Source organism: Epinephelus lanceolatus, chromosome 3 (assembly GCF_041903045.1).
Source record: "Epinephelus lanceolatus isolate andai-2023 chromosome 3, ASM4190304v1, whole genome shotgun sequence".
NCBI lineage: Eukaryota > Metazoa > Chordata > Actinopteri > Perciformes > Serranidae > Epinephelus > Epinephelus lanceolatus.
In genome coordinates, this window is record NC_135736.1 from 21,225,118 (window position 1) to 21,237,606 (window position 12,489).

General features: G+C 41.5%; 2 protein-coding genes across 2 annotated transcripts; both read left to right on the forward strand.

Moving 5' to 3' along the window:
- Positions 1 to 308: 308 nt before the first annotated feature.
- On the forward strand, positions 309 to 4,595 carry LOC144462456 (E3 ubiquitin-protein ligase TRIM21-like). The gene is made up of 2 exons (XM_078166129.1): positions 309 to 520; positions 1,696 to 4,595. The coding sequence occupies exon 2, from the start codon at positions 1,698 to 1,700 to the stop codon at positions 3,348 to 3,350; it is 1,653 nt and encodes a 550-aa protein (XP_078022255.1). The 5' UTR covers positions 309 to 520; positions 1,696 to 1,697; the 3' UTR covers positions 3,351 to 4,595.
- Positions 4,596 to 5,692: 1,097 nt separating this feature from the next.
- Positions 5,693 to 12,286, forward strand: LOC144462459 (E3 ubiquitin-protein ligase TRIM21-like). The gene is made up of 2 exons (XM_078166133.1): positions 5,693 to 5,948; positions 7,131 to 12,286. Exon 2 carries the CDS (start codon positions 7,133 to 7,135, stop codon positions 8,783 to 8,785), a length of 1,653 nt encoding a protein of 550 aa, XP_078022259.1. The 5' UTR covers positions 5,693 to 5,948; positions 7,131 to 7,132; the 3' UTR covers positions 8,786 to 12,286.
- Positions 12,287 to 12,489: the final 203 nt, after the last annotated feature.

Below are 12,489 nucleotides of genomic sequence, written 5' to 3' on the forward strand. Positions count from 1 at the left end.
TAAGTGTTCTTCTAAAAGTTGTTTTTCTGAAAATTGTGTCCAACACAAATGACAGAGGCAGATTTCCACTGATGACTGAGTCTTTTCAGGTGGAGGGAAACTTATCTCTAATGCCGCCACATTGGTAAATAGAGCAGAGACAAATTGTATAGTAGTTATCTAGTGTAAATAGGTGGAATCCTGTGTGATCTGAAGTGAACTTTGTATACATATCTTACTCCTCCCACATGTTAGATGAAGCACCACCTTTGCTCCATGTTAATCAAAGAACATCGTAGAACTTCCCAGTAATCATGTGAATTAGCGGGGGGAAACGAAACCTAACCAGCAAAGCTCCAGTAAGAGGAGGACCAACATCGGAGAGGAGAGCCTCAATGTCACACCCCAGAAATGAAACTTAAGTTTGTCGGAGTGGCAGCCACGCTGAGGTCAAGACAAGTCTCTGGTTCCCTTTGAAAGAAAATCCAAACAGCCAAGTTCATCGGGTCTTTATCAACAACACAGCAGCTGCTAAACACCAGTGAGTACAGCTGACATCCTGAGTTTAAACGACCAAGATTAACATAAAACTGCAGCTCTGCTCAGGCAGGACGTTCCACTATGGCCGTCTGTGCACCGGCCCACTATGCAGTAGCCCACTTTAATAGCTTTTAACAGTCCCCCTCCTTTTCAGCTCTCAGGACTAACTTTTAACTGAATCTCTGGTTTAGAGTTTCGTTCCACTCCTACTTTCCTGCTTTTATCACTGTTTGCTTATCACCTTCTACGTACTGCTTCCTGAACCATTCGGAGACTGGTAATGTGAATCAGCTAGAGGAAATACACAGTGTTTGTCATCAAGTGAGCACAGCTTTAGAAAAAGAATTGCAAAATTTACGTTTTAATAACAGCTTTGACATCATTGCAATGGTACACGGACATGTAATAAGAAAAATGGTGCATCTGTCATTCCCACTCAGCACCCTGAATGTGTGTTCCTGCAATACAGTAAGTAACTGTGTTGAGCAGGTTGGATTACCAAAGCATATGACACTAGCAAACTCAGCTAGTTGGCGCTGCTTTTCATTTTGTTTTCTCAGTGCTTCATCTGTATGTAATTCTGATGGGTTTTTTTGCCACTATGTATGTCGACTATTTGAAATGAGGATTAAAAAAAAAAAAAGAAGAAACTAGCTTGGAATTTTCAAGAGGATGTTGAGTGATGAAGCATATACGTTGTTTTTTTAAAGCTTCTGACATCATATTTGCAGGTTCCAAAATCGTTCAGCTTGTCAGCAAATGCACGTGCACAGCTGTCCATGAGACTCTGTGAGAGAAGGATGAAACTGATAAAGTTACAGCCTGCGTCACAATCTTACATTATAATATTAGCAGGGATGTACACACTGTTGTCAGTTTCCTGTTAGCGTTAGGAAATCACTTCAACTTATGTAAGGACAGGTTGAACAGTTTGCCATGCAGCAGGCGTGATGTATTCACAACACTGGGGTACCACTCTGAATCTGTCGGGGCACCAAATCTTGCATAACGTTGCTTGGTGCAATTCACAGCAGTTATTATTCAAGATCAGCCTACTTTAACAAACATCGTGGTATACTAAAAAAAAACATAATCGTACTTCTTTCCTTTTAAACAAATAATTAAATGTGTATTTTAAATAAAATGTTTTTCTTTTCTGTCACACTACCTGTGTAGATATGGCTGCTGCAAAGTATCTGCCGCCAGAAGATCAGTTTCTGTGCTCCATCTGTCTGGACGTGTTCACTGATCCTGTCACCACATCATGTGGACACAACTTCTGCAAAAACTGCATCAATGCACACTGGAACACTAATGACCAGTGCCTGTGCCCAATGTGTAAAAAGGTTTTCACCACCAGACCTGAGCTGCACGTCAACACTTTCATCTCTGAGATGGTTGTTCAGTTCAGACAGTCAGCTCAAAGTAAAGCCAGCAGCAGTAGCTCAGAGCAAGTGAGTGCTGAAAGTGTCGAAGAGTCAAAACCAGGAGAAGTTCCCTGTGATGTCTGCACTGGAACCAAACTGAAAGCCCTGAAGTCCTGCCTGGTGTGTCTGGCCTCCTACTGTCAGACTCACCTGGAGCCTCATCTGACAGCTTCATGTCTGAAAAGACATCAGCTAATCGACCCTGTTCAGAACCTGGAAGGCAGGATGTGTACGAAGCACGATAAGCCTCTGGAGCTGTTCTGTAAGACCGACCAGACAGGTGTCTGCATGCTCTGCACTGTGTTAGACCACAAGATGCATGACGTTGTTCCTCTGAAAGAGGAATATGAGGAAAAGAAGGCCAAGCTGGAGGCTGAAATTCAGCAGATGATCCAGAAGAGACAACAGAAAATTCAGGAGATCAAAAACTCAGTCGAGCTCAGTGAGAAGGACGCAGACAAAGAGAAAGCCGAAGGTGTTCAGGTCTTCACTTCTCTGAAGGAGTCTGTTGAGAGAGACCTGAATGAGCTCGTCAAAACTATAGAAGAGAAGCGGACAGCGACACAGAAACAGGCTGAAGCTTTCATCGAAGAGCTGGGACAGGAAATCTCTGAGCTGATGAGGAGAAGCACTGAGATGGAGCAGTTGTCACATCATGAAGACCACCTCCATCTTCTCCAGAGTGTCCAGTCCCTAAACACCCACCATCCACCGCCCACCAAGGACTGGACAGAGATCAGTATCCATCCATCATATGAGGGGACTGCAGTGAGAGCTGTAGCTCAGCTGGAGGAGGCACTCAATAAAAAGATAAGGCAGGTGTTGGAAGCCGAGCTGAAGAGGGTCCAGCAGTATGCAGTGGACGTGACTCTTGATCCTAATACAGCACATGCTGCACTCATCCTTTCTGATGATGGCAAACAGGCACGCCACGGTAAGGTAATGAAAATTCTCCCAGACAATCCAGAGAGATTTTCTTTCAATATCTGTGTTTTAGGAAAACAGCATTTCTCTTCAGGAAAATTTTACTACGAGGTTCAAGTTAAAAGAAAGACTGAATGGGATTTTGGAGTGGCCAAAGAGTCTATCAACAGGAAGTGCAGAATCAAACTGAGCCCTGCAGAAGGTTACTGGACTGTATGTTTGAGAGACGGAGATGAGTACAAAGCTGCTGCTGGCCCTGAAGTCCCTCTCTCTCTGAGGTCTCGTCCTCAGAAGGTCGGAGTGTTTGTGAATTATGATGAAGGTCTGGTCTCCTTTTATGACACAGATGCTGCAGCTCTTATCTACACCTATACTGGCTGCTCCTTCACTGAGAAACTCTTCCCATACTTCAGTCCCAGTCTTAATTATGGAAATAGAAACTCTGCACCTCTGGTCATCTCTCCTGTTGGAGAAAACTAATCACTGATCTTATTTCATGTATTGATTTATGTGTAATCAAGGGATCAAACCTACTTATTTAGTGGGAATACTTTATAGTTTTGATTGATTTACACTTAATTGTGAGATTTTTTAAATATACGTATCCCATTATATATGCAACACATTAATTTGATGCATTAATATCTTTTTTAATATCTATTTAAACCTCTGTTAAACCCACACACAATTATTTTCACTTCCTGAAGAAATCAATGACCCCAAAGACCCCAAATATTTTTGATTTTGAGTGATTTTGCAAAAAATTAATCTGCAAAATATCTATAACAGAAAACATATTGCAGTATATTTCACTGTGTTGTGAAGCTCAGAGGGCTCAGCGGGGACAGAGCACCTGCCGCAGCAGGTGAACACGCCATCTGACTTCACTACAAGCCGACTGGATGTAGAAACAAGTGACGAACTTTACCTACTAAAACCAGCCGCTGGCAATTTGGCCAGCGGCGTAGCAGGTGACACCATCAGCCCGCTTGAGTTGAGCTCAGACGGCCAGTTGACACCGCTGCAACTTTCTCTGCAACGTTCTTAAACCGTTTTGTCGTGTCGCAAATCTTTGTTCTGAAGTGGGCTTAAGAGTAAGGTATATTACGTGCCTATTGTAACTACAGAATATAGTATATGTCATTGTTGTCTGAAATCTGAAAGTACCTGAATGTCATCATGTATAATAATAATATTTGTATAAATATATGATTCATCCATGGTCGTGGTAAGGTATTTTGAAAGGCTTCAGAGTCCCTCATTGTCTGCATGCAGGTATATGAGGAGGCTCTGAAGGTGTCTGAAGGTTAAGATACTGTAAGACGAAGACCTTGTAATTACGAAGACTCCAATGTTAGACACATCTGTATGACGTGTCAAATACACTATGTAAGGCTGAGTCACTGATGTGTTACTTTAAGTTTCTGGTATGTCTTTGTCTGTGCATCGTGCTGTGCCAAAAGCTTCTCCGATCAGATCTGTATTAAACATATGTTAATAAGAGTATATGTTTTTTTCTACATCACAGGGCATAAAAAGTTAATGGACAATGTAACTGATACAGCAAATGCGAATGATATTTGGTCTGTTTTGAGAGTAAAAAACAAGGGCTTATTACAGGTCACTTTGGCTTATATTTCTCTGTTTTGTGACTACTGGTAAGATGGTTTATGAGTCAGAGAAATCTGTAAATGCACGATTGTAAAATAAAAACTGCAAAATGAACTAGTTGTTTGCAGATATGTGACGTCTCTTTCATACCCCTTTCACACTGAGGGCTCAACCAGGGTTGAACCAGCGCAGAATTTGTGTTTGAAAGGCTCAACCCACATTGACCAACTTGATTTTAAAGAAGAAAGAATTCCTTTATTAGTCCCTCGAGGGGAAATTTGATTTTTGTCTCTCTGTTGTTAAAATAACTTTGCAATCTCATCACAGACTTTAGTTTTCATGTTGTGAAGTACATGGTCATGTGTGCCTAATCAACACACCTACCAAGGTCAGCAGGCTCCCAGGTCAGGTCCTCTCCGTCTGAATCAGGCGGAGCTCTCACTGAGATCTTCCTTGACTTCCTGGTACCTCCCTGCTGTCTGGGTCTGCCCAGCTGCCTGGTTGGACCGATGGGTTTGGCACTGTGAGTCTTCTTATGGTTGTTGAAGCCTTGCCTGTAGTAGAAACTCTTTCTGCTTTCGTCACACTGGTACGGCTTCTCTCCTGTGTGAACTCTGAGGTGAACTTTGAGCTCTTCAGTCCTCGCGTAATGTTTCCCGCAGATGGAGCAGAGGTGAGGCCTCTCTCCAGAGTGCATCACATAATGTGCTCTCAGAGTAGATTCCTGCTTTTCCACACACAGTGCACGGAAAAGGTTTCTCTCCGGTGTCATGTCGCGTGTGGTTCTCGAGTCCCTTCGAGCTCAGGAAACCTTTATCACACTATGAGCACTGGTGGGGCTTCAGACCCTCATGAACAGCTTCATGTTCTTTTAATTTGTGGATATGTGTAAATCTTTTGCCACACTGTGTGCAGGAAAACGGCTTCTTTGATTGGTGAAATTGTTTTAAGTGTTCTTCTAAAAGTTGTTTTTCTGAAAATTGTGTCCAACACAAATGACAGAGGCAGATTTCCACTGATGACTGAGTCTTTTCAGGTGGAGGGAAACTTATCTCTAATGCCGCCACATTGGTAAATAGAGCAGAGACAAACTGTATAGTAGTTATCTAGTGTAAATAGGTGGAATCCTGTGTGATCTGAAGTGAACTTTGTACACATATCTTACTCCTCCCACATGTTAGATGAAGCACCACCTTTGCTCCATGTTAATCAAAGAACATCGTAGAACTTCCCAGTAATCATGTGAATTAGCGGGGGGAAACGAAACCTAACCAGCAAAGCTCCAGTAAGAGGAGGACCAACATCGGAGAGGAGAGCCTCAATGTCACACCCCAGAAATGAAACTTAAGTTTGTCGGAGTGGCAGCCACGCTGAGGTCAAGACAAGTCTCTGGTTCCCTTTGAAAGAAAATCCAAACAGCCAAGTTCATCGGGTCTTTATCAACAACACAGCAGCTGCTAAACACCAGTGAGTACAGCTGACATCCTGAGTTTAAACGACCAAGATTAACATAAAACTGCAGCTTTGCTCAGGCAGGACGTTCTACTATGGCCGTCTGTGCACCGGCCCACTATGCAGTAGCCCACTTTAATAGCTTTTAACAGTCCCCCTCTCTGTCAGCTCTCAGGACTAACTTTTAACTGAATCTCTGGTTTAGAGTTTCGTTCCACTCCTACTTTCCTGCTTTTATCACTGTTTGCTTATCACCTTCTACGTACTGCTTCCTGAACCATTCCGAGACTGGTAATGTGAATCAGCTAGAGGAAATACACAGTGTTTGTCATCAAGTGAGCACAGCTTTAGAAAAAGAATTGGAAATTTACGTTTTAATAACAGCTTTGACATCATTGCAATGGTACACGGACATGTAATAAGAAAAATGGTGCATCTGTCATTCCCACTCAGCACCCTGAATGTGTGTTCCTACAATACAGTAAGTAACTGTGTTGAGCAGGTTGGATTACCAAAGCATAATGTTTTATGACACTAGCAAACTCAGCTAGTTGGCGCTGCTTTTCATTTTGTTTTTTCAGTGCTTCATCTGTATGTAATTCTGATGTTTTTTTTTGCCACTATGTATGTCGACTATTTGAAATGAGGATTAAAAAAAAAAAAAGAAGAAACTAGCTTGGAATTTTCAAGAGGATGTTGAGTGATGAAGCATATACGTTGTTTTTTTAAAGCTTCTGACATCATATTTGCAGGTTCCAAAATCGTTCAGCTTGTCAGCAAATGCACGTGCACAGCTGTCCATGAGACTCTGTGAGAGAAGGATGAAACTGATAAAGTTACAGCCTGCGTCACAATCTTACATTATAATATTAGCAGGGATGTACACACTGTTGTCAGTTTCCTGTTAGCGTTCGGAAATCACTTCAACTTATGTAAGGACAGGTTGAACAGTTTGCCATGCAGCAGGCGTGATGTATTCACAACACTGGGGTACCACTCTGAATCTGTCGGGGCACCAAATCTTGCATAACGTTGCTTGGTGCAATTCACAGCAGTTATTATTCAAGATCAGCCTACTTTAACAAACATCGTGGTATACTAAAAAAAAACATAATCGTACTTCTTTCCTTTTAAACAAATAATTAAATGTGTATTTTAAATAAAATGTTTTTCTTTTCTGTCACACTACCTGTGTAGATATGGCTGCTGCAAAGTATCTGCCGCCAGAAGATCAGTTTCTGTGCTCCATCTGTCTGGACGTGTTCACTGATCCTGTCACCACATCATGTGGACACAACTTCTGCAAAAACTGCATCAATGCACACTGGAACACTAATGACCAGTGCCTGTGTCCAATGTGTAAAAAGGTTTTCACCACCAGACCCGAGCTGCATGTCAACACTTTCATCTCTGAGATGGTTGTTCAGTTCAGACAGTCAGCTCAAAGTAAAGCCAGCAGCAGCAGCTCAGAGCAAGTGAGCACTGAAAGTGTCGAAGAGTCGAAACCAGGAGAAGTTCCCTGTGATGTCTGCACTGGAACCAAACTGAAAGCCCTGAAGTCCTGCCTGGTGTGTCTGGCCTCCTACTGTCAGACTCACCTGGAGCCTCATCTGACAGCTTCATGTCTGAAAAGACATCAGCTAATCGACCCTGTTCAGAACCTGGAAGGCAGGATGTGTACGAAGCACAATAAGCCTCTGGAGCTGTTCTGTAAGACCGACCAGACAGGTGTCTGCATGCTCTGCACTGTGTTAGACCACAAGATGCATGACGTTGTTCCTCTGAAAGAGGAATATGAAGAAAAGAAGGCCAAGCTGGAGGCTGAAATTCAGCAGATGATCCAGAAGAGACAACAGAAAATTCAGGAGATCAAAAACTCAGTCGAGCTCAGTGAGAAGGACGCAGACAAAGAGAAAGCCGAAGGTGTTCAGGTCTTCACTTCTCTGAAGGAGTCTGTTGAGAGAGACCTGAATGACCTCATCAAAACTATAGAAGAGAAGCGGACAGCGACACAGAAACAGGCTGAAGCTTTCATCGAGGAGCTGGGACACGAAATCTCTGAGCTGATGAGGAGAAGCACTGAGGTGGAGCAGTTGTCACACAATGAAGACCACCTCCATCTTCTCCAGAGTGTCCAGTCCCTAAACACCCACCATCCACCGCCCACCAAGGACTGGACAGAGATCAGTATCCATCCATCATATGAGGGGACTGCAGTGAGAGCTGTAGCTCAGCTGGAGGAGGCACTCAATAAAAAGATAAGGCAGGTGTTGGAAGCCGAGCTGAAGAGGGTCCAGCAGTATGCAGTGGACGTGACTCTTGATCCTAATACAGCACAAGCTGAACTCATCCTTTCTGATGATGGCAAACAGGTACGCCACGGTAAGGTAATGAAATTTCTTCCAGACAATCCAGAGAGATTTTCTCTCGGTGCCTGTGTTTTAGGAAAACAGCATTTCTCTTCAGGAAAATTTTACTACGAGGTTCAAGTTAAAAGAAAGATTGAATGGTATTTCGGAGTGGCCAAAGAGTCTATCAACAGGAAGGGCCAAATCACACTGGGCCCTGCAGAAGGTTACTGGACTGTAGGTTTGAAAAATGGAAATGAGTACAAAGCTGCTGCTGGCCCTTCAGTCACTCTCTCTCTGAGGTCTCATCCTCAGAAGGTCGGAGTGTTTGTGGATTACGATGAAGGTCTGGTCTCCTTTTATGACACAGATTCTGCAGTTCTTATCTACACGTATACTGGCTGCTCCTTCACTGTGAGACTCTTCCCATTCCTCTGTCCTGGTCCTCATTATGGTAATAGAAACTCTGCACCTCTGATCATCTCTCCTGTCAGAGAAAACTAATCACTGATCTTATTTCATGTATTGATTTATGTGTACTCAAGGGATCAAACCTACTTATTTAGTGGGAATACTTTATAGTTTTGATTGATTTACACTTAATTGTGAGATTTTTTAAATATATGTACCCATTATATATGCAACACATTAATTTGATGCATTAATTAGGGATGCACCGAAATGAAAATTTGTGGCCGAAGCTGAATAATATTAAACGCTTGGCCTAATACCAAGTACTGAATACCGAATAACGTTGTTTAGTTTTTCATTAGTTTTTGCAGATGAACCCCCTCCAGATTAGTGTTGTCATGGTACCATATTTAATTCCTCTGTATGATACCAATGAAAATATCATGGTTCTGAGTAGTATCACGATACCACAGCGAAAATAAGACAGATGTGCCTTTTGTCATTTATAAAAAGATAAATCACTTTTCTATAATACATCAATGATATTTCAATGGAATAAATTACTTATTGACTTATTCATACTTCAAAAACAGCATCAATAAGTGATTAACATAGGGGGGATCAAAATAAAATAAATAAATAAAATAAAAATCAACCAGCCACCCTCCTCCCCTGACAAGTCCCTTCATAAGTAAAGAACAGTCCCTAAAGTGCAGTGAGGTTTGTGGGCCGTGAACGGCTCATTTCTCCTCTGACACGTCACATACCTGTGTTCGGCTGGCTCGGCTGTTCAGGTACTTCTGGGCAGTCAAGAAGAGGATATTATTGGAGCCGACTTCTCCGTCGCCGGTAAACCGATGGCCACCGTATTTGACAGGAATACATTACTGTCTGTGTCTGTGACCCCTGTTCAACCCACAACCGGTGGGATTCGCCTTTCGTTTCTGCTGCTGGTTGAAATCTGTAGGCTGCTCGCACAGCGTGCTGAATGATTTAAGTCTATTTTGCTCGCTCAAAACTATTTTTAGTCGCAAATGCGAGTGCGGTGTCGCCACACTGCCGACATTTTACTCTGCCCGTCACGGCACGCTGTTTGTAGTGACGAACTTAACGTTCCAAAACCAGCCGCCTATGGCAAACCTTTTTAACATTTAATCGCTAGACTGGATATTCATTACTGATATCTGCAACATAATTTTGCCTAGTCAAAACTCTTATTCAAGATATCTGTAATTAGATTTTGCCTCGTCAAAACTCTAATTACAGATATCTGTAATTCAGTTTTGACTAGTAAGATTCAAACTTTTTTTGCCATTCATGTGTATGGGGTTTGTCATTATAGATATCTCCAATGTAGTTGCGGATATCTGCAACTGAATTGTGGATATCTGTAATTCCAGTTTGAGATATCTACAATTTAATTTTGACTAGTTATAATTCAAGTTCAAGATATCTTTAATTATCATCAATTGAAGATATCTACATGGTCCTTTCTAGATATCTTGAATTGAGTTTCAGATAGTCAGAATGACGTTGTAGATATCTTGAATTCGAATTATGACAAGTCAAAATGACGTTGTAGATATCTGTAACTGAATTATGACTAGTCAAAATGACGTTGTAGATATCTGTAACTGAATTATGACTAGTCAAAATAACGTTGTAGATATCCGTAACTGAATTATGACTAGTCAAAATGACGTTATAGATATCCGCAACTGAATTATGACTAGTCAAAATGACGTTATAGATATCCGCAACTGAATTATGACTAGTCAAAATGACATTGTAGATATCTGTAACTGAATTATGACTAGTCAAAATGACGTTATAGATATCTGCAACTGAATTATGACTAGTCAAAATAACGTTGTAGATATCTGTAACTGAATTATGACTTGTCAAAATGACGTTGTAGATATCTACGTCATTTTCACTAGTCAAAATGACATTGTAGATATCCGCAACTGAATTATGACTAGTCAAAATGACATTGTAGATATCCGCAACTGAATTATGACTAGTCAAAATGACACTGTAGATATCCGCAACTGAATTATGACTAGTCAAAATGACGTTGTAGATATCTACAACTGAATTATGACTAGTCAAAATGACATTGTAGATATCTCAAACTGGAATTATAGATAGTCATAATGTAATTGTAGATATCTATAATGACAAACGCCATACACATGAATGGCAAAAATAGTTTGAATCTTACTAGTCAAAACTGAATTACAGATATCTGTAACTGCAGTTTTGACTAGTCAGAATGACATTATAGATATCTGTAATTCAGTTTTGACTAGTCAGAATGACGTTATAGATATCTGTAATTCAGTTTTGACTGGCTCTGAAGGTGTCTGAAGGTTAAGATACTGTTAAGATACTGTAAGACGAAGATACTGTTAAGATACTGTAAGACGAAGACCTTGTAATTACGAAGACTCCAATGTCAGACACATCTGTATGACGTGTCAAATACACTATGTAAGGCTGAGTCACTGATATGTTTTAAGTTTGTGGTATGTCTTTGTCTGTGCATCATGCTGTGCCAAAAGCTTCTCCGATCAGATCTGTATTAAACATATGTTAATAAGAGTATATGTTTTTTTCTACATCACAGGGCATAAAAAGTTAATGGACAATGTAACTGATACAGCAAATGCAAATGATATTTGGTCTGTTTTGAGAGTAAAAAACAAAAGGTTTTGGCTCATTATAGGTCACTTTGGCTTATATTTCTCTGTTTTGTGAATACTGGTAAGATGGTTTATGAGTCAGAGAAATCTGTAAATGCACGATTGTAAAATAAAAACTGCAAAATGAACTAGTTGTTTGCAGATATGTGACGTCTCTTTCATACCCCTTTCACACTGAGGGCTCAACCAGGGTTGAACCAGCGCAGAATTTGTGTTTGAAAGGCTCAACCCGCATTGACCAACTTGATTTTAAAGAAGAAAGAATTCCTTTATTAGTCCCTCGAGGGGAAATTTGATTTTTGTCTCTCTGTTGTTAAAATAACTTTGCAATCTCATCACAGACTTTAGTTTTCATGTTGTGAAGTACATGGTCATGTGTGCCTAATCAACACACCTACCAAGGTCAGCAGGCTCCCAGGTCAGGTCCTCTCCGTCTGAATCAGGCGGAGTTCTCACTGAGATCTTCCTTGACTTCCTGGTACCTCCCTGCTGTCTGGGTCTGCCCAGCTGCCTGGTTGGACCGATGGGTTTGGCACTGTGAGTCTTCTTATGGTTGTTGAAGCCTTGCCTGTAGTAGAAACTCTTTCTGCTTTCGTCACACTGGTACGGCTTCTCTCCTGTGTGAACTCTGAGGTGAACTTTGAGCTCTTCAGTCCTCGCGTAATGTTTCCCGCAGATGGAGCAGAGGTGAGGCCTCTCTCCAGAGTGCGTCACATAATGTGCTCTCAGAGTAGATTCCTGCTTGAACCTTTTTCCACACACAGTGCACGGAAAAGGTTTCTCTCCGGTGTGATCTCGCATGTGGTTCTCGAGTCCCTTCAAGCTCAGGAAACCTCTATCACACTGTGAGCACTGGTGGGGCTTCAGACCCTCATGAACAGCTTCATGTTGTTTTAATTTGTGGATATGTGTAAATCTTTTGCCGCACTGTGTGCAGGAAAACGGCTTCTTTGATTGGTGAAATTGTTTTAAGTGTTCTTCTAAAAGTTGTTTTTCTGAAAATTGTGTCCAACACAAATGACAGAGGCAGATTTCCACTGATGACTGAGTCTTTTCAGGTGGAGGGAAACTTATCTCTAATGCCGCCACATT

Bases quoted from the DNA above. Each gene is read 5' to 3' on its own strand.
- LOC144462456 (XM_078166129.1), top strand. From the start codon at position 1,698: ATGGCTGCTGCAAAGTATCTGCCGCCAGAAGATCAGTTTCTGTGCTCC.
- LOC144462459 (XM_078166133.1), top strand. From the start codon at position 7,133: ATGGCTGCTGCAAAGTATCTGCCGCCAGAAGATCAGTTTCTGTGCTCC.